Source organism: Temnothorax nylanderi, unplaced genomic scaffold (assembly GCF_030848795.1).
Source record: "Temnothorax nylanderi isolate EJ_2023f unplaced genomic scaffold, tnyl_v1.0 TNYL_tig0136_pilon, whole genome shotgun sequence".
In the NCBI taxonomy this organism is placed as follows: Eukaryota; Metazoa; Arthropoda; class Insecta; order Hymenoptera; family Formicidae; genus Temnothorax; species Temnothorax nylanderi.
In genome coordinates this window covers 323,493-345,532 of record NW_027249198.1, presented here as the reverse complement: position 1 = coordinate 345,532, position 22,040 = coordinate 323,493, and the positions used below count along the sequence as shown (strand labels likewise).

Here is a 22,040-nt window from a genome sequence, read left to right as displayed (position 1 = left end):
GAGCCGGCGTCGGCGAGTCGCGGGATTACGAAGTCCAGGATCGGTCGCGTCCGAAGTACCCCCGTACCGCCGGCCCCGAAGGGAGAGAAGTATCCGAAGGAATTGTCTTTCCTCTCTTCGCGCCACCCTTCGAGGTCAGGTGCGCCATCGAGCGCGCCGCGCGAAGCGTCGGGCCGCGACTTCGACTCCGGCAAAAGCCGATCGATCGAAAGCGCGCGGCCGAAGTGCCTGACAGTCGATTCGACGCCGTCGTGGTCTCTCTCTCTCTCTCTCCAGCGGGAGGAGAGCGGGCGGCCATTGATCTCCGTATCGACGCCGGCCGCGACCAATCGTCGACGACCCCTCTTCTTCTCTGCCACCCCTGCCCGGCGCGCGCGCGCGCGTTTGTGTGTGTGTGTGTGTGTACATGTGTGTACACGCATGTGGGTGAATTCCGCCATCGGTGTCGCTCGATCGAGTTATCGTTCTCGCGGATCGTTCGTTCTCGCGGCCACGGGAGGAAGACGACATCTTGAAGAGCGAATCTCGGCGCGGCGGGCCGTCGTCATGGTGGACGACGCGGGCCTTATCGGCGTATCGACGTTTCGATCCTGAAGTGGAGGTCGAGCGAGACCGGCAGCGCGTGATTTCAAAGGCGATTTACGCGCGCGCGCGTGGAATCGACGCTTCGCGAGAAGAGAGCGGTTCTCGTATTGGATCAGTCCGAAATGTATCGATTCGGCGATCGACCGGCCAGATCGGCGTTTAAATAACCTGACCGACCGCGTCGACGATTTTCCGATGGAGAAGAGGAACAAATTACGCAGTGCACACTCGAGAAACTTGGTGCGAAGGACGAAGTAACTTCCCGCGGCGTCAACTATCACGTCGGCGACCTAGTTCGAGGAAAAAGGAAGTTGGAAACTAGAGTCGAGGCCGATTCTCGCAGGAGATCGCGAAAGAAGACTGTGAAGTGTCGCGGACATCTCCGTGGAGGGGGGGGGGCCTTGCGGAGTGTATCAGATTTTCTGAAGGGACGGACGATTTTCTTCGAGAAACAAATCGTCGCGCTGTGCCCCGACTGTACTCCGAAAAGACAGGCGACGCGACGTTTCGTTGGGGGGAAGACGGGTGACGATCGCGAATCGAATCGCGTCGAGTCGCGTCGAATTCGGAGCAGCCTTCTCATCAGCGGCTGGGTCGAGGTCGAGCGGGACGCGGTGGCGGTGACGGCGGGTGGACGCGGGTGACGCGAGTCGATGTTTATGCTCGAAGTATCGAGCCGCGCGCATCGAGCCACGTTGGTCACGAGGTATCGGAAAATCGATAGAAAGCTGACTGACGCCAGCGGCGGCGGCGTCGTAGTTGAAGTCGCTGCTGGTGGCGGCGGCGGTGGTGGTGGTGGTCCTCGTCGTCGTCGTCGTCGACGTCGTGACGGTGGTGGGCGGTGGGTGTCCATGTCACCCACACACCCTTAGTGGCGCGCCGTTGATGGTGGTGGCTTAGCCGGCGAGTGTGACCGGCAAGGGGTCGCTTCTGTCACTTAACTCTGCTGCGTACGTACGAAGTTATCGTCGTCGCACCCTCGCAACCTCGTCGAGCCGCGAGCGAAAGAAAGACACCAAAGGACGATCGCGAAAGTCGATAGTCGTCGCGGATAGCTGTCTTCCGGCCGATTTTCCGGAAACTCGTAGTCGCGCGCGGATCGTCGCGAGGGGGATAAGAGACAGCGGGATTTTCCCGGTAGTTTCCGGCACCGTCTTTCCGGGTCGCCTTCACGTGGACGTGGACCCTCGGCTCCGATCGTGGGGAGAAAAGGCGCGAACGGGACCACTGCGCAGGTACAACGGTAACGGCTCCTTGTTGACGGTGTATAGCCTTGTGCTGGTGTATAGTGATGGTGACAGTGGTGGTGTATAGTGTGTGAGCGAAACGGACTCCCCTCCGTGAACGAACGAACGAACGAACGGAACGGACAAACTGACACGTGGCGGGGACAGGGGGAGGAGGAGGAGGAAGAGGAGGACGGAGACGCGGTCGCACCTGGACCAGGAGAGGAACTTGGCGGCACGCGACACGAAGAAGCGCGCGAGCGGTAGTGATATAGTGGTAGTAATACGGACCAGTGTAACAGGGTAGTAGAACGGACCAGGTGGCAGTGGTGCCGGTAGTGTGACTCGGAACACCCGGAGTAGGGACCGTTAGGGGAAGGGGGCGGAGCGGAACAAGTCCCCGATAGAGAACGAGACGGTACGGAGGCAGCGGTGCGGGACAGAGTGCGGTGAAATCGACCCCCTTCGTCTCGTATTCTGGGTCCGCCTGCGGCTCGCTCGCTCGCTCGCTCTCTCGCTCTCTCTCTCTCTTTCTCACACTCACTCTCACTCTCTTTCTCTCCTCGTCTCTTCCACCGGGAAGAGCTGGTGCCGGGTGCGCTCGCACTCGGACGCGCGAGCGCAGAGAGCGTGCGCTCTCACTCGCTCCGCACTCGCGCGGTGTCATGGGCGCACGGTGGTCGTTGCGCTACCACCGGGTGCTCCTTATGCCGATCCGACGTGACGGTGGAGCCTCAGCATCAGCGTCGTCGTCGTCGTTGTCATCGTTGTCATCGTCGTTGTCGTCCGCTTACGCGCTGTATTCGCGGGGTAGTCGCCGGGAGGATCGTACACATCGTCGTTTCGCGGTCGTGCGGTAATCAGTGATGAGAGTAGATAAACGAGATCAGTGATCGGAGAGAGGATTCTGTTGCAACCCTCTCTCTCTCTTTCTCTCTCTCAAAACGACGTAAACGGAGGAAGAGAACAGAGAGTAGCGAGTACTGCTCGCGATCGCGAAGAAAGTATCGCGGAAAAAAAAGAACTAATTAAGCGCGCGCGCGCGTTGTGTGGTGTATTGCGGTGCGGTGAGGTGCGACCTGTGTGGCACGCGGTACGACGGAGTGTCGTCGTCGGCGGCGTACGACAGCGAAGGAGCGAGTGGCAGTGCGCCCACTACCGAACTAGATGTGCGTAAATGGAAGGTATAGGGGACATAGGCGATCATCAATCGCATAGCGAGCAATTACTGGACTCGGTCGATTCCCCGGTGGCGGTGTCTACGCATGGCCGGGGCGGTGGGGGCGGCTCGAATGGGAACTGTGGCGGAGGAGGCGGAGGCGCAGGAGGGGGAGGGGGAGGAGGAGGAGGAGGAGGAAGTGATTGCGGAGGTGGAGGTAGCAGTAGGGGCACCGTGCTCAGTGGGGGTAGGCATCACAACCACCACCACCATCATCACCATCACAGCCAGCACCACCACCACCATCACCACCATCATCAACAGCAGCAGCATCAGCACGAGGTCGTGCACGAAACGGGGGGTGGTAGGAGCGGCGGAGGCGGCGGCGGCGGCGGCAGTGGTAACGGGGGTGGTGGTGGTGGCGGCGGCGGTGGTGGTGGTAACGGAGGAGGTAGCGTCGAGGGTATGTCTTCGTCGGCCTCTCAAAGCCCCGACATCGCGTGCGCGAGCCTACCGCTGGAACTGCTCGCGGCTGGCGCGCTCGGCGTCAAGGAGGAGCGAGACCTCGCCGCCGCGGAGGATCTGTCGTCGTCCCAGGATCCGCCGAGCGTCGGCGGTGGTGGTGGCGGTGATAGTGGTGGCGGCGGCGGTGGCGGCGGTGCCGGCGGCGGCAGCGGCGGAATCGGAGGCGACGGTGGCGGAGGCGGCAGCGGCGGCGGACGCGCCGTCAGTGGCGGCAACGGCAACGGCAACGGCAGCAGCGGTGGTAACGGCGGCGGCAGTGGCGGCGGCGGCGGCGGTAGTGGCAGTGGTGGTAGTAGTAGTAGTGGCGGCGGTGGCAGGCAGAGCGCGCGGGAGTCCCTGTCGGTGATCGTGCCGCCTCAGGACGTGGACGTGGACTCGCGCGACGCCGACGACTCGGAGCTCCTCAGTCCGGGCAAGCTAACGCCTACGTCGGGGATCAGCGTGTCGGTCGCGAGCATGATCGACGCGACGGACTTCAGGGCGATGCAGCCGGAGCCGACGTATCAGACACTGACCTCGGTCGCCGAGAGGATGTCGCCGCCCGGCTTCAGCCCGGGCTCGTCGTACGCCACGCTGACGCCGCTGCAGCCGTTACCGCCGATCTCTACGATGAGCGACAAATTCGTTTACGGCGGTCACGCGGCCGGCGGCGTCACCGGTAGTTTTGCCGTCATGCAGAACAACGGCCTGGGTAACATCGGCCTCGGTATGGGCGGCTCGCCGTACGCGTACGACAAGCTACCTACGATGGGCATGTCACCGCCGCACAATTATCCGTCGCCGGGCGCGGGATTACAACCGAGTCCGCTCTCACCGCAGAGCGCGTACAGTCAGAGCGGCCTCAACTCGCCGCACAAGTCGTCCGCGAGTCCGCATTACGACCCGGCTTTTCTACCACGGTTACAGCAGAGTCCGGCGGCGCTTAGCCCGTCCTCGCCGCCGGCCGTTTCGGCCACGGCGAGTTTCGCGCCATCGCATCATTCCCCGCCCGGCACGCATTCGGTGCCGAGCGCGGCATCGCCGCCGCCAACAATGCAAACGCAACTGCAGCAGCAGCAGCAACAGCAGCAGCAACAACAACAGCAGCAGCAACAGCAGCAGCAGCAGCAGCAGCAGCAGCAGTCGATGCCGCAGCAGCAGACGATATCGCACACGCAGCACGTGCAACACACGTCGGTGGTGATGAAGACGGTGTCGGCGGCGGGCAACGGCAGCGCCGGCGAGGTCGAGGAGATCAACACGAAGGAGCTCGCGCAGCGGATCAGCGCCGAGCTCAAGAGGTACAGCATACCGCAGGCGATCTTCGCGCAGCGGGTGCTGTGCCGCAGCCAGGGCACCCTCAGCGACCTGCTGCGCAACCCGAAGCCGTGGTCCAAGCTCAAGAGCGGCCGCGAGACCTTTCGGCGGATGTGGAAGTGGTTGCAGGAGCCCGAGTTTCAGAGAATGTCGGCCTTGCGGCTAGCAGGTTAGTCGTCCACGCGTCAGAGAGAGACCACCCCACCCCCGTCCCTCGTTCACCACGTATACAAAATACTCCCACCCCCACAAACCACTCGAATCGAAACAACACTCAAACGCGAAAGTCCTACCTCTCTATCGTGTATACTTTGTGCATTTATCTATTTCTATAAGAAAGCAACGAGAAAAATGTAACACACTCGGGTTCTGACCGACGTCCTCGTCATCGTCGTCATCGTTGTCGTTGTCATCGTCGTCATCGTCGTGTGAGTCTTTCGCATACGTACACTACATGCGAACACCTGTAAACGAAACACACGTGTCTCGCTGCTCGCCTGTGTTCTCGTCCTGCACACCCTTGATATCGATCCATGATCGACGATCGCGAAATCTCTCGGGATATACCGAGATACCGACGCTTCGTGCTGAGTCGTTCACCGGCACTTCGCGGCTATTTAATATCATCCCTACGTCCTCTAAGCGATCCCTTAGGTTTCCCAGTAAACTGAATATTCGCTACCTTCCGCTTTTTAACAGTGAATTTAAAATAATTTCCAAAAGTTAATAAGTTAAGAATGAAAAAGCGCAAAATGCGAAAATGTTAAATCCTTGCTTTTATTATAATTTCTTGTTAACTAAACAAGATTTCGAAATAACGAAATAAAGATGGAATAATATAGAAAAATCATACATTACTTCTAATAATGAGACAAAGATGGAATAATATAGAAAACGTGTATACATTACTTCTAACCGTTCGCTTCGTTCGTTTAGTGACTTTGTCGAAGAACTGCGACATTATAAGATAAAACTGAACGAAGAGTCAAACACGTTTTGGAGAAAAGTGAGATTTTCAGAAAATACGGATCGAACGCATTCAGAACAATTATAGAGACCCCTATTATTCACCACACAAGCGTCCAAGCGATTTAAAAATGTCTTAAAAATAATTCTGTAAATTACACCTGCTTGACAGACCGCGTTATATAAGCCTCCTCGGCGGCACCCTTCGATTCAAAATAAACTGTACCCCCTTCTATGGCGCTCCCTTCTGGAACGAGCTCGGAAAAAAAGCGTTTTTTCTTCTCGAGCTATTTAATGTATAAAGAATTCTAAATCGCATTATTCGAAAACCTATCTGACGAACAAAATTGAAATCGGTCGGATTGCAAGAGGATTTGCTAATTTTACTAATGAACATCACAATTCGTGTTCTGATCTCCGATAGGAAAAATCCGCAAGAGACTTTCATTTTTTATTAACACAACGGAAATCAATTTCACATGTCCGGAAATTGACACGGTCGGAATTACTTAACGTTTGCATGTGTTCCAGCAGTTCTGAATAATGTCTTTGTGTGCTCCTTTTAGTCTGATAAATAAAATATTCACCGGCTATTCAGATTTAGCGATTCTACCCTCGTGATCTGCGTGAAACCAAACCTGGAATGTAGATAACTAAATACTGAAAGCTATTAAATTAGATATTAATTGTGAAAAATAGTTGAATGTACAAATGTATAAAAACGTAAGACAGCTAAAAAAACGTGAAAACTACATCGGTTGCTCAAAAGTGTCGAAGACTTCCACTTTCGAATCCATTTCCCGAGAGCGGGGAATGCCGGGGCCCCTCCTGCCGATTTAAGCGGGACCCCGGGAATAATGACGCGAAGGATCCTCGCAGAGATGATTGCGGGGGGATAATGTTATTCGGGGATAACGCGCGCGAAGGATCCGCGCGCGTGCTTCGCACGCGCGCGCGGAGAGCGGAAGCGCACACGTGGCACCCACGTGGGAGAGGCGTTCCCTTCCATATCATTCAGAGATAGACGCGCGAAATAACACTTTTCGAATTCAACATCCTTCGTCCCCGGCGCGGTGCGCGGTGCGCGACGCTCGGCGTCGCGGCGCTCGCCGCGCGTGCAAGTATTGATCGCGCGCGGCGGTCACGCGGCCGCCGCCACCGCCACCGCCGCTACCGCCGCCGACGCCGATGCTGACGCCGACGCCGACGCCGACGCCAACGCCGACGCCGCCGTCGACGACGACGACGACGACGACGGCGTCGCGGCGCAGCCGCGCGACCTCGGCCTCGCTCGGCACGGCTTCGCTTTCCGGAGCCGCCATGTTCGCCACGCCGTCGCCGTCGTCATCGTCCTCGTTGTCATTGTCGTCCTTCCCTCTCTCCTTCACCCCTTCCCCCTTTCTGTGGGCCACCTTCTTTCATCTACCGAGTAGCACAGCGCGGGATTCGCGACTTTCGCGTCACTCGAGTGTGATCTCCCAGCAGAGTGATCCTCTCTGTGTTTGATTTTTTAATGTAAAATTTGATACAGTTTCCTCCGATATTTCTTTATAGAATGTTATACTTCAATCTTCAGGAACGATTTGTTAGTATCTCGGCCTCGACGAGTTCGTCATAGAATGTCATTGAAATTAATTCGTTCGTCCCCCAATTTTTATTGCACACAAATTGGAAGCAATCTCACATGCCTAAATATACCTTCATACATGACATTTTCATAATAACGTAAAAGAATACTAAAGTACAGCGGAATTGATGTCCATTATGTTAATGGACATCAGAGCCGAAAGGGTTAAGCTCACGAACTGTGGGACATTCTGTATACATTCGGTAGCTCAAGGTGTCCTTTCTCAAACAATAGTATAAACCGCCTCGCAAACGCCTCGGCTCTCGTTAAGAAAAATAAAAAAACGCTCGTCCTCTCACCCCCTTTTCCCCCTTTCACTTTCTCTCTCTCTCTCTCTCTCTCTCTCTCTCTCTCTCTCTCTCTCTCTCTCTCTCTCTCTCTCTCTCTCTCTCTTTCTTTCTCTTTCTCTTTCTCTTTCTCTTTCTCTCCATTTTCCATCACTCGTTTGCGCGCCTACCGAGGCATGCAGATAATGTCGGGAAGAGGGACTACCTCTACGGTTACTGTTCTACCGGTAGCCCCTCGTGGTACGAAACTCTCTTAGGGTCGTGAAAAAGGCCGGTGGGGAACGAAGAAAAGGCGCGGCAAGGCCTGGGAGTAAAGGGTTTGCTGGGAGGAGACAATGCCGAAGAAGAAGAAGGAAGAAGGGTCGATTCAGTGCTCTTCAGATTAGAGCCTTTCCCGCTATTGTTTCCCACGTGTCTCTCTCCCCCCCCCCTCTCTCTCTCTCTCTCTCTCTCTCTCTCTCTCTCTCTCTCTCTCTCTCTCTCTCTTCTCTCTTTCCTTCTCTCTCGCGAAAACCCTTCTCCTTATTAGAACACGTTCGCAGATCCGAACGGCCGACACTTCGTGCGCAAAACCTCTAAATCTAATTCATTGCAAATCGACCGGGAGAGAATGAAGTAATCGCGACTACAATTTCTAAAAGAAAAAAAATATTGAAGATCTGAAGACATTTCATCAATGTTTTTAGAAATTAAATCAGCGAATTAAAATCAAAAATTAAATTGAAGAATTAATGTTAAATCGTCAACTGTGCGGCGCATCGAGTTTCGAATTAAAATTGCGAGTTAAAATCGAAATTCGAATTATACTGAGAAACTGAGATACGGGAAAGAAACCGATAAATTACTGCCAGCCTGATTTGCGGGATCACGTGGGAAATAGGTTTCTCAAGGGGAATGTCGGTAGAACGCCTTTCCCAGGTCTTCCAGGAAGCGGCTCTAAACAGACGATGAATAATTCGCTCGGCCGTTAAAACGGCAATCAATCGGGCGAGCGTAACGTTGCACTCTTATAAATTGCCTTTATTATGCCGCCTGCTATTGTTGTTCGTGCTCGAATTCATCTGGTAATGACTATAGGTACGCGTGCCTCATTGCTGGATGTCATTTGCGTTTAATTGCGTCCACCGTTATCGTCGCTATCGATCGTCACACGAGGGGGGGAGGGGAGGGGGGGGGGGTCAGGTGCATTAGTCGCAGCGAGCTCCTCGTGTCTTTCTATTTACTTTCGCCAGATGCATCCCCCATGTGCAATATTCCTAAGCCCAGCTAGATGATTTACGAACGTTCGTTTTCGCGACTCTCATTCGGATTAGGTCTCCACGCAACTATTTTGAAAATCATACAGGAACTTTTTTTTCATACGATTTACATTATATTACCTTTGGTCGCTTGAACGATCTGTTATATAAATTCCCGGGGATCTAAATTTATGGGAAATCGAACTTTTAAACCTGATGAGAATCCAAATTTATAATACTAAATATTGCGAGAGATGTCGCGGTGAACCGCGAGACGCGAGGGGATTTTCGCCGAATTTCGAAACTGACGCGTGCAATAAGTGCAGACGCGCTACGCATAATTAATGTCGTCTTTCCTCAACGTCAACGCTTGACATCGCGCGCTGTGTATAGGGTCTTACATCGGCGGGCGGCCCGCACACGTGTCTTCTTACACGCACTGGACGTATAATGGAAAAAGAGAAAGGAAAAACAATCGATACGCGGCTGTGTCGTTTCCCTGTCTCACGGAGTTGCTTATCACGGAGTTACATCGCGCGCTACCGCGAGCTACGCTTATGTTTTTAACACACAGCCGGCGATCAATACCCGCGCCGCGCCGTCCCCGTGAACGTGAATTTTTGAGTTTCTAAGTTTCGAAAGATCGAAGGTGGAATTCGCTTAGTACTGGTTTAGCGCGGGAACTTCGCTCCGCGCACTTCTATTTTCTGTTTTAAATAAAGTTAGGAGTTCGTAGAGTTGGTCAGAAAGGAGTTGAAAAGTTTTTCTCTAGACGGTAAAGATACATATACCGGGGGCACCCGACGACTAATTTCATTAATAATAATTACTTGGAAACTATAATTCTTACTTCGGTTGTACGTAATAAAAGCGCGACGAGTTTGATTAGCAATCTATCAGTGATTCTGCGCTTCTAACATTAAAATAAATTCGATTTGATTTCATCCTTGATCTTAAAGTGCGATTGTTACATTCTTATATTTTATGACATTTTGCGTCATGATAGATGATGGAATAATTCACGCTAGCAAAATAAATGTTCTTTCGTGAGCCAGGAAACTTTACAAAATTCCCGAAACAAGACCGTAGTTCGTCCAGGAAAAATCCTCGGAAAATTGGCCTTCGCAAATTGACTTCTAGTTCAACTCTCGTAACATAATTATTCACACGAGATTTTTATTACCACGCCACATGATGTTGTTCAATTAGAAGCCAATCATCCCGCGCGGTTTCTTACCTCGATTAAACAAACGATAAATTCTGTTCGCGCCGTTGTTTAATCAAAATACTACGCTCGTCTGCAATTTTGCAATTCTATTCCGGACAGGCTCCCCGCGATCCTACGCTTGACTAATCAAGGGGGTTTTAGACATTTCTCAGTTTCTTCTTTTCTTCCCCCAACGTGCCTCCATCGAGGTGAAGTGACGTATTCTCGCGCGGCGGTGCGGTTTCCACGGTGTTGTCGCGCAGCACGCGCCGAAACGCGACACCCGGCGGTGTGGAGAGGCCCTATGCGTGCTCACATGTCGGGCATAGCACGAATTCGCCCCCGCGTGTCCCGCGTGCCCGTCGTCGTTCCTACGGGATGCCCCGTCGGCTCGCGGGGAACGCGCGCGCCCGTCCCTCCCGCTCTGTCGTGCCCTCACCCCGCCCGCCGCCCTCACTCCCGTCCCCGCGCTTTTATCCTCCGCGAAATTTCTGATAAATCTCGGTAAACTCTCCCCTCCCCCCAGAAGAGGGGGAGCTAAATCGAGTTTATCGATATATTTATTTTTAAAGCGACACCTGAGTTTTCGGTCGACGGACTGGTTCGCTGCTGCTGCTGGGGGGGGGGGGCAGGGGGGATTAAAATCGAGTGCTTCAGCCTGTTAAAACCTTATTCGTGCGCCCGCAATTTGACAAGGCGCCGGAGTTTTAGTTTCCGTCCTCTCAGATCCTCCTCGGGTCTTCCTAAGTTTCCAAAGTTCTCGAAGTTTGGATCTTAATTCTTATCCTCCTCCCGCGAACGTTTGAGCTCCTCGGCCATTGAAACGAATTTGTCAATTCTGCACCCTCTTAAATCTCTATTCTTAACCCTACGAAGACCCGTTCCCCGGAATTTCGATTCTTTTGTTAAGCGTATCTCCCTGGGAACGTCTCAGATCCCTCTAATTCTAATCTAACGGATCCTGGGTGTCGAGAGTTCAAGGCCTCCTTTTGCACGTCAAAGTGGGATAAATTGTTATTGTTTTAGCGCCTCTTTTTTATCTCGTGCTACGAGGAGGAGTTTTTCGAGATCGCGGTTCTTGCCGGGGAAGAGGTCATTCACTAAAACGTGCGTTCTATCGGGTGCGGTAAGAGGAAGGGGAATCAAGGTGCAGATGTCACATCAATGAACACCTTTCGTCGTACAGCTGTTACGCTATGCGAGAGCCGATAGAACGCAACCGTGATGGCTTTCATGCCTCACGGTAAACTTTTCTGCTTCGTGTGCTCATGACGAAGCGGCGGCGTATCTTAAGCGTATACAGGACAGAGTGTCTAAAAAAAAAAGAGGATCTAAATATTTCTGTCGCTCTCGAAAATACGAGGATTGTCAGCGCGAACGGACATTTATCTAATTATTCTCGCGAGACGTATAATCTCGTCTATGATATGATATTTGCTCTTTTAAAACAGCAGATATCGTTCTTTGTTACATGCTAGAATAGCATCCTGACAAGCGCTGAAACGTTACATTACATTATTTCGAACGCGATGTGTGGGTCATTAAGAAAACCTAGTTTAGCATAAGAATAATGAAGACGTATTAATCCTTTTTTAAACATCTGTATCTAAGGCAGCCGACAATGGACAGGAGGAAAAATCGCGATTGCGATATTAGTCGGAGTCGAATTAACGTAGGTCGCGGTCATTCGTGCGGAAAGCATCTCCGCTCCACGCGACAATTGTACGCGGGTAATTCCTGGCTTCGCCAGGGAAACCGCGTTCGCGGAATTTCGGCAGATGCGCACCGCGCGTGAAATGGGACAAGATCGCCCGCATGCCGTCCGCGCGACACCTTGGAGCCGGGCCTCGGCTCCGAGTCGACTGAAATGTCGTTTTCGCGCGCCTGCATTTCATAATACATCCATCCACACGACGACGAGGAGAGATGCGTCCGCTCGCTATTGCGTCGCTAGAGAACTCGATAGAGGCCCCCGCGCGGGGGCGCGGCGCGGCGGGGGGACCGCGACGGGTCGGGTTGGGTTTCAAGTAGATCATTGATAATACGAAAGGTGACACTGGTATGTTTTGTGATAAGCGTTGCTCTCCTCGGAACGACGCGCCTCTTAATCGCGGCGACGACGTCGCACGCGAGCGAATATATTTTTATCATCCGCAAATTCAGCCCGGCAAAGTTAATTGGGAAGCTTACTCAGGGGAAACTACGTACTTTTTAACTTTTTCCGGGTGGCTGGTGGCTGAGAATTATTTCCGCGAATCGTTTTAAATTAACCTTCCTCTTTCTTTATTCACGGATGTGAGCTTGAAAATAAACTCTCGATTAATATTTACCGCTTTAAGTCTGGTAAAAAGTGGTAATTTCGAAAATGAGGTTTAAAAGTGTGTGGAAATAGGCGCCTGATCTCTTGAATGAAGATCTTGATTTAAAATTTAAACTTTTGGAAAGTAAAATTTTAAAATTTTCAATTTGCCGAGTTTAAACGCTTATATTAATAACTTATAATTCTGAGGCGTTCTCCTGTTTATTTCCGGTGGGGGAGTCAAACGCGCAGAAATTTTATAAAAATACCGGGCGATATTTAAACACGCGCAACAATCAATCGTTAAAAAATCAACGCTATAAATATATCCATAAAAAGACGTGTCTTCAGTTATTTAAAAATAAATCTGTCCACGGAGAGAGGAGAGAGAGAGAGAGAGAGAGAGAGAGAGAGAGAGAGAGAGAGAGAGAGAGAGAGAGAGAGAGAGACGCAAAATTCGAGGAATATCTGACTCGAGAGAAGAGATTCGAGTGTAGCTCGAAAGAGCTAGAAGTCCTCGTTCTACGGTCTAAAGACGGAAAGGCTGTAGACAGAAGACTGTAGAACTTCCACCGTGCGACGATTAAATATTGATAATTGTTCGACTATTATCGTAGCTCCGAAAGTAGCACATCCTGCTTTTTGGCGTACGTATTTCCGGAAAGTTTCCGGACGAATTTCTCGGATACCACTTCCACCGGCTGACTCACCCACCACGTCACGCATGCGATATATACGGGGTGCTATCCCGGGTTTCTATCGCGGTTAAATTTCTGCCCGTGAATTCGACCCGATATGTATAGCCAATCTTTTAAAAATCTCCCAAAGTCGCATATCTCTTTTGCTCCTCAATAAAAGATACTTGGGGCGACCAAGCCCGACATTGAATTTCCGTTGGAAATAAAAATTCGAAGGATAAGATCTTGCCATCCTCTGTCGGTATCTGAAAATCAATCCGCTAAAGTACTTTAACTTTCAATGATCTATAGTTCGCCGTCCATGCACAAGTTTAAGAGAAGCGCGAATCTTTCGCGTTCGAAAGGCAGCGAGTACGCTCGAGACACCCCGTATATGTATGTAGGCCGCACACAATGCACGCTACACGAAGTCTCTCTCTCTCTATCTCTCTCTCTCTCCTCTCTCTCTCTCTCTTTCTCTCTCTTTTTCTCTGCTATTCTCACCCCTGCCGGATTCTCCGTCTCTCTTTCTTCTACCTCCCATACCCTCGTTCTCTATCACGTAGACGTAGTAGAAACGGGGTGTTCAGTGGGAACCAGCTTTCTGTTATACGACGCATACACACTGCAGTTCACAACTGTTACGTGCGTGTCCCGCGTACGTACAGGGTGGTACGAAACGAGAGAGAGAGAGAGGAGAGAGAGAGAGAGAGAGAGAGAGAGAGAGAGAGAGAGAGAGAGAGAGAGAGAGAGAGAGAGTGTGTGTGTGTGTGTGTGTGTGTGTGTGTGTGTGTGTGTGTGTGTGTGTGTGTGTGTGTGTGTGTGTGTGTGTGTGTGTGTGAGAGAGTGAGAGTGAGAGAGAGAGAGAAAGAGAAATAGGGTGAGACGACACCCCGTGAGAAAAGGAAATTCGGACGCGGATAGTACCACGCGGTGAAATCTTCGAGAAGTGTCCGCCATTTTCGCTCCATTTCCTACTGATACTCTTTTTCTCTTTGCAGAAGTCGAACTCGGGGGCTTAATTACTGCGGCGCGCGATAAGATAAAAAGCCGTTTTAGAATTGTTCGGAGAATTAAGACCGATCTACGAGGTCGGCAGGTTGCTCAGGTGAAAAGATCGGTGAGAGATGTCGATAATGGATAAGGGCCGACTTATTGTTCAGGTCAACACTCCTGGGACGAAACGCTACATCGATTCACGTTGTTTTGACACACATATGTTCGCAGCGCATTAAAATCAACGATGAATTAGCGGCTAAATACGGGAATCTGGATCGAAAGCGACAAAAATAATCTTCCCTAATATTAATAATGATATTCGAAACAGTCCCGCATAATTCATTCGTCACATTTAATTAGACAAATATGAAATATTACTCGAGACTTTCGAGATTATTTTTTTATTTACGACGTAAACGCGATTAAAATTCCCGCAAATAATTCTCACAACGCAGCTTCTCAAATATCGATCGTGTTAAAACGCGAAGATCGCGAGTGAACGATTTCGACGAAAACGGAAAAACAAAGTGGCCTTTCATTCATTTTCCCGCATTTTGCTCGGATCTCTGGTGGCTTTCATTAATCCCATATTTCTCTCTTCGTATTCCCTCGCGAAAGGCTCTCTCTTTGCAGGACGATTCGCAACTTTTACGCACTCCCCCCCCTCCCGAAAAGAATCGCAAGAGGATTATCGGTGTCTCCCCTCGATAATTATACACATTTCGCGATCTTGTCTCATTTTCGTTGTTCGTCGCTCGAATCTGTGTAGCCCTCTTCTGTGTGTTCTCATCGTCCCCCGCCTGTATAATTTTTGCAAACAGTTCTTCCTTCCTCGACGTCGTCGTCGTCTGAAGATTATCGTCGACAGGACGCCAACACGGAAGATACCACAGCTGAGAGTCTCGAAAGTATAGGGAGAAAGAGAGAACTGCGAGAGCGCAGCATCGATTCGATCTCCATCCGAAAGAGCCGAACGGCTCCCCCGTTCGTGCGCGAAAATGTAAATGTCTCGACCTAACCAAACGGATAGACAAACGCACCACGAAGGACTCCGCAAAGTTTTGCCGTTTTACCGTTTTTTCTCGTCTCCGATCGAGGATTCGCCCGCGAGAGAGAAAGACCGCGCGCCTTGCAGGACGCGAGGATCGTTCCCGTTCGCGTTACAGCCCGCATTTCAATCCCGAATCGCAAAATGAGTCGATCATTGGAAAAAGGACGTGTGTCAATTTCTCCTCTTACAAACAATAATTTACTAAGGAAATAAAGAAATGAGGGGTTGTTTTTTTTAGAAAAATCAAAGAAATTCGTAATTTGTTAAAGAGAAAGGAAGAAATAATATTTTTTTTTTCTGGAAAAAAACATTGCGCGATTAAATTATATTTTATGGTCAAAAATATTCAGATTTTTCTGTCGCGATAAATTCAGCGAGATGACATATGTCTGTTGTAATTATTAATTACACAACAAGATAATTAACGACAATTAACATTTACAATAATTACAGCGAGAATCTTTTCATCTTTCTGGCACGCTCCTCTATTCTGTAATGAACGCTCTTTTTTGCAAAAAAAAGTCGCGCGCGCGGGAACTTCTCTCGCACCCTGTATATTTCGCTGCGATTGAACGCTGGATTTAGTTGGTTTTCCCCATGTTTTTTCGTTTTCTGTTTTACCAGGGACAACAACCTACGACCTACAACAGTCACGTCCCCCGTATCCCGTGTCCCGCTTTTCCCGGCAAAATATATATATATATTTTTTTTTAGACAGCTCAAACGCTTGGAATTCGTAGAAATCGACGTGGCGGTATCTTTGACGATCGAATTTTTCACTTTCCGTCAACGATTCAAGCACGAATTTGAGAGAGTACGTTTTAATAGAAATATGAGACAAATTGTTACGTTTTCGAAAGTCCAGCATAAACCGCGGGATAGCAAGTAAAGACACGGTGACGAAGATTATCGCGAGCTGAGGATTTTTCTGTTTTCTTTTTTAAAGAAGAGGGAAAGAATTAAAATCCCGGTGTCTCAAATTTCTATGTTATCTGATATTCCCAACTTCTCCTCCCCGGCATGTCAACGAGGATGATTGATCGGCAAAGATACAGCTGCCGTACTTACATTTTAGTTACTTTAGTTTTACCATAAGTTACGTGAACCTTAAGTCAGTGTATGACGCCCCGTTTTTATGTTTTATGATTTCTTTCTTGAACAGTGTGCTTTTCCGTTTTGTGATCTTGTCGTTTCTGTTCCGTTGAGTAAGAAGTGGAAAGAAGGCAAGCGCACATGTGGGTTCAATCTTAACGAAATAGAGCGCGGAATTTTCGTATAACGCTCGCAAACGATATATCGTCGCCGTCGTGAATTTTTAAATTCAATAGTTACCGTCATGCTCCGTTCGAGTTACTTCCGCGCCGTTCCTTTCCTGGCTCGCAAAACGTATACCGTGTGTAGTTTCTGATTCGCGCATTCAGGGATGTTGGGGGTTCGAGAATTTTTCCGGATTTATTTTTTAATTGAATTTTCGATTGCATACCTAAATTCTCAAGTCTTCTAAATCCTTGGATTTACAAATCTTTGGATTTTAAATTTCTCGGATCTTCTTTTAGATATTTGGATTTACGACCTATTAAATTCTCAAAGTCGCGGGATCTCGGATTTTTAGATTCACTTTGAGACGCTTTGTTTCAATTCGAATTGAAGTTTGTTTTATTTACATCCGCTGGTCCTCCCGTTTGGGGATGCCCTCTCGGGCATCTGACGGTCCGCAGTGGGACCCGGTTCCCTTTGACAATTTAATACGTACGTAAACGATCGCCCCGCTTAATCCGGAGGTCGGAGCAAACGCGAAAAGCGAGGGAAGGAACGGACGGGACGGGAGAACGGAATCAGGAGGGACAAACAGAGAAAGAAATTATAAACGGGCTAATGGTTCGACGATACCAAATAAGACTGATGAGAAGTGTAAACGCAAGGTGTGTGTCTATCGGTTTGGTTTTAGCCCTGAGCAACTGCTCTGAGAGCGGAGGCGAGCCGGACGCCATGCTGGACATGCACCACCCAGGAACCGGGATCGACTCGCACCATTCGCAGTTTCACAACTCCTATGGTAATATGAAATTCATTATAATAGTAATTAATCCTGTCCCCCCACCCCCCGCGCAAACCAAGATACCGCGCGCGAGGTTCTCACGCGCTCGCGCTTGCAGCGCTTCTCAAGTCCTCGACGTTTTTCGCGGCCCGTTTCTTTTCGTTCGCCCCCTTCCCCCCCCCCCCTGTCCTTTTCAGCACCGTGTGTTCAACGTTGAACCACCCATCGCCGACAACACGACAAACAAGTTTCGCTCTCGAACCACCGAGAAATGGGACATGTTGAAGAAATTATTCTTCCCCTCTTCCTCCCTATTGTTTATTAAATTTTTGTTCCCATTATTGTCCTTTATTTGGAATCTCACATCTCCATTGGTTGGACGAAACATTCGGATAAATTAATTCGACTTTGCGCTTTTAGGATTTCTTGGTATTTTTTGTTTTCGAGCTCGGAGGTAAAGAACGGAATAATACAAAACCTTTTCCTATGGTCGTTTAATAATTCTCAGACACAAATTGGGTCACGAATTTCCATCATTGGACCGAACGAAATTAATAATGACGGCAGCTGTTCGACATAAGACTTGCTCGGCGTGTCGAAATTGATAGATTCCATCAATTTGGATGTCGATTCGCGGTTTTTCCGAGCATCGCCTTAATGGTATTACTGTTAAACGTATTTGCCAGAATACGTTATTATATACAAAAGCACCGGGAAAGCGAGAATATCTCGACGATTTCTCTCGATGATGTCACTCAAGCCGTATCTACAATAATATCGAAGAATTTCAGTGAGCTTAAGTTTATTATAAATATCTTCGCTGCGTGGAGTTTTCGCACGGAAATCGTATCGGGGGCATTGAATTACCTCGCACACGTGAAACATATAAAGCGCATTTCGCGAATTGAATTAATTATCCGTATCCGACTTACATACCGTCGAATAAAATCGCGAGAGTCCGCGATAGTGCCATCATCCCCTCGTTAATTTATCATTTTTATCCTCTCTTTGGAAATTTTTCTACAGCCAGCATTTCGCACGGAAGCCGTGTTTATCGTTTAAATCAAAATCGTAAATCGGTCGCTTTTAACTTGCTTTTTAATTCGACGATCGCGCGCGTGAGGCAAAGAACGGACACCTTTTCGGGATTCAATTCGCATCCCGAAACAGATGTCTCGATCGGAGCCGATGATTAAATGACGAACAGCTCCTTATCCGGCGTAATCGAATTAATTAATCGGCCCCCCTCGCTTTTACATCGATCTAATCCTTTCCGGTGGATTGTTGAATAATGCGCGAAATTCTAATCGACGCGCGCTATTTCGATCCCCCGGCATGGCAGGCGAGAGAGCAGACGTGAATTTTGAATAAATTTCAGAAGAAAACGCATCGACGATTACACGGCACTTCGAACCGATCGGCTCACCATCGGATTAATCGACGCGACTTCCGATGGATTTTTAAACCGATCCCACCACGATTGAATTTATAGACGTATATCTATGGAGCTGACTCGATATGCATTTCGTGTCCCCGCGACGACGTCGTTCCGCTTCGACTAATATTTTCATTCATTCGGCTAATCAGAAAGATGTCGAGAGCAATTCGTTCGCATCGAATCCCGGAAATGCATTTCAGCGTCGTGAATATAAAAACGATCTTTTTCGCCGGACAAATTATGCGCTCGCGTGCCATTTTTCGTCGCAACCTTCGCAACTTTCGACAATTACGCCTCGAAATATCCGTCACAATAAAAATACAATCGCCGTCTCTTGACTCTTCTATACCAAAACTCGTACTCGAATCTTGCCGTGAGTTCTACGTTTACGGTTTCAGCATTTCCGTAAAGGACAGAATCGATTGTGAATCTCGCGAGGATTCCGAAGTTCGGAAGCACGAAAAGCTCGGCGGCCGAAAGCCGTCGCAGCTTTATCTCAGCGAAGGGGCAACGCGAATCAGCCGGGGCGCGCGGATATTATTCAGTCGGGAGGAGCCGCGTGTGTCCCCCCTCGAGTTGTGCCCTAGCGAGAGCTACTAAGCTCTCGTCGAAGGGCGAATTAAGCGCGGCGAGTCAAGCTCGCGATCAGGAACTTTCGGAAGCAACAAATCCGCTGCAGCAGTCCGAACTCCTTTCCGGACTGATTGGACGCGATTCCGCGCAGGAACGGAGACACCGCGGGGAAAACTCGAGAATTAAAAAATGAGAAAAAAAAAACGCGAAAGAAAACGAAAGAAAGTAAAAAGAGAAAGAGAGAGGAGAAGGGTCGAAGGGGGAGAGGGAAAAAAGAAGGCGGAAAGGATCGATGCGTCGTCCTCCGAGTCGCGAACGCGAATAACGTCGCGGGAGTATCAGTCGACGGAGGTAATCTCGCTACTTCGGCGGCTCATTGAAATCCCACGCTAAATTTCAATCTGACGTGTACAAAAGTCGGGGCCCTTTCCCTCCCTGTCACCAACCTTTCCCTCCCCCCGCCCGTCCCGATTTCACCGTCTCGTTCGAGACTCCGTTATATCGCGGAGACGTAGGACGCGAGCTCCAGGCAACGGTCCATTTCCGCGATCCTCATCTTCCCCACCTCCCTCCATCCCTCCTTCCCGCCCGCCCATCCCTCTACGAGCACACATGATGTCCGGACCAACGTATACGCGTATACGGGGTGTCCTGGAACCCCGGAGTACCTCGCGGGTTCTCGAATAAACTTATCGGGGAGAATGTCTAAATCTATAATGTATCGGGTTCTTGTAAATATTTGAACAACGGATTGACATAAAATTACGAACTCCCGAAAGGATTCGACGATCGGAGGGAGCGCGAGGAGAATCTAGCGCGAATGATTTATACGAGACGATACTAGAATTTTACCAAAATTTCGTGTACATACTAAACTCGGCCCGCGATTCTTTCGGTTTGTGAATGGTTCAGAATCGCACTCTTCAGTCATCCTTTCCGTCATATTTCGGTAAATTAGAAATTGAAAACTGGACATTCGTGATGTTTAATAAAATTGGGACACTTTGAGCTGATATTTTTAAAATCAATATTTGGCAATTGTTTTTTTCCAGAATTTCCAGATTGATCAAATGTCTGGACATTTTTGCGGCAAAGAGATAGTTCTGGGACACCATATATGTACACGCGGCCGCTTTTCTCTCTCTCTCTCTCTCTCTCTCTCTCTCTCTCTCTCTCTCTCTCTCTCTCTCTCTGTCTCTTTCCTCGTCTCCCTGAAGTCCTTTTAAGGCTCTCCCCTCGCGTCCTCCCATCCGCGGTGCATCCCTAACGTCCGTTTCCCTCGCCAATACCGAACGCCATGGTATCGGTTTGTATACACACGGATAGAACGGATACGTAGGGCGTACCTAATTAAACTTGGGGAAAGCGACCGGGCACGTTAGACTTTCAGCGCCCGAGAAGAGAGATAGAGTCTTCTTGTCCTCCCTTCCCGCGACGCCCCATTAAAGCCGCATCCCTTAAAGACACGTTTTATTTCGCGTATACGTCAGACGCTCGAAATCCTGAGACCTTCACGCACTTGCGACTCGAATTTCTTCAATCTTTTATCTCAGCGATATTGATCTGACACGAACAAAATAAACGAGTAATGTATTACAAATTAATAAAACAATTATGCATGTTATGTTAATAACAATTACGCTATGTTTAGCAATAATGACACTAACATTAGACTTAATTGTATAATAATAAACGTTTTCATAACATCAATAATTGAAGCGCCAATACGAGACGGTTTCTACAAGATGAGAGGCCCTTTTTTTCAACGCAACGAGTGCACTCTTTTTTTTCTTGCCTCCCCTTACCCACCCTCCCGCTCCAAAAAGGGCTCAATTCTTTTTAGATGATTTTTCGTACGCTTCCTTGACGCTCTCGTTCTCGCGGTTCAAGTATTTATTGTCCGGCGACGTTGAAGGGCTTCGACGAGATGAAACAAGGGGGTGACGGCTGAGAGGAGAGGGGAGAGGGGAACGATGGCTACGCGGCTTTTGTTCGGCCGCGGATTGAAATTTAGCGTAGAATTACAATGAGTCGCCGAGGAAGCGGCGAGATTACCTTTCTCAGCTGATGCTACCTTCGACGAGGAGGCTCGCTCGCTCGTTCCTGCCATGTTGTCCGATTTATGCATGAAAGGGCCGCATCTCGCCGGTCGGCAATCGGCCTTTTTCTTTCCCCCTCATTTTTCCGCCCCTTATTTCTCTGTCAGCCAGCCGGACCGCCGAGCGCTTATCCGTTATTTTCCGAGCCGCTGTTATCAGCAGAATTCCTCTCAATAACACGCGGGTACTCTTTTGTAATTAAAATAGCCTCGTGTACACACTTATAAAATTATATTTATCAAAAGAGGCCGCGCGCGCGCGCGCGCGAGATACTAGAACCTCCGTTTCCTAGGAAAAATGAGAAACGCGTACCCGACGGGGAATTTTCTTCTCGCGATAACTTGAAACCTTTCGAGATCTCCGCGAATTCGCCGTAAGGCTGTTAATCGCGGGAATCCGAAACTTAGCTTGGCTCGCGCCGTAATTACGTCGTACTCTTGCACCGCGACGGCTCAAAAATCCAAGGTTTCGACGTAATTACCCGGTTCCGGGATCCGAGGTCGCAATTCGTCGGAGATATTTTCCCAGGGACGGAAAGAACTTCTTTGTCTCGTCTTCAGGTCTTGCTGTCGCGCGGGCAAAAGCGAAACAGCGGGGGCACGGTCTCCCCTCCCCCGCACGGCCCGGTTTGGGCGGATAAAATCCTCCCGGCGGTCTCTCCCGGGGGCGAGATTCGGCGGTATAGTCTTTAAAGCGCAGTTTCGGATGGAAATGGGCAAGGCGTTCGCTGCGCGCTGCTGCGCGCCGAGC

At 49.8% G+C, this 22,040-nt stretch overlaps 1 protein-coding gene across 4 annotated transcripts in view; it reads left to right on the top strand.

Annotated features, from left to right (window-relative positions):
- The first annotated feature begins 1,414 nt into the window (after positions 1 to 1,414).
- LOC139777031 (uncharacterized) overlaps positions 1,415 to 22,040 on the top strand; it is an 84,519-nt gene continuing 63,893 nt past the window's right edge. Inside the window, exons 1-2 of one of the 4 annotated variants that reach the window (XM_071714181.1) lie at positions 1,415 to 4,960; positions 17,091 to 17,198. In XM_071714181.1, coding sequence (XP_071570282.1) covers positions 2,989 to 4,960; positions 17,091 to 17,198 — 2,080 coding nt within the window. In that variant the 5' untranslated portion in view covers positions 1,415 to 2,988. The remainder of the gene's footprint in view (positions 4,961 to 17,090; positions 17,199 to 22,040) is intronic. The other 3 variants (XM_071714179.1, XM_071714183.1, XM_071714180.1) reach the window with 3 other exon arrangements.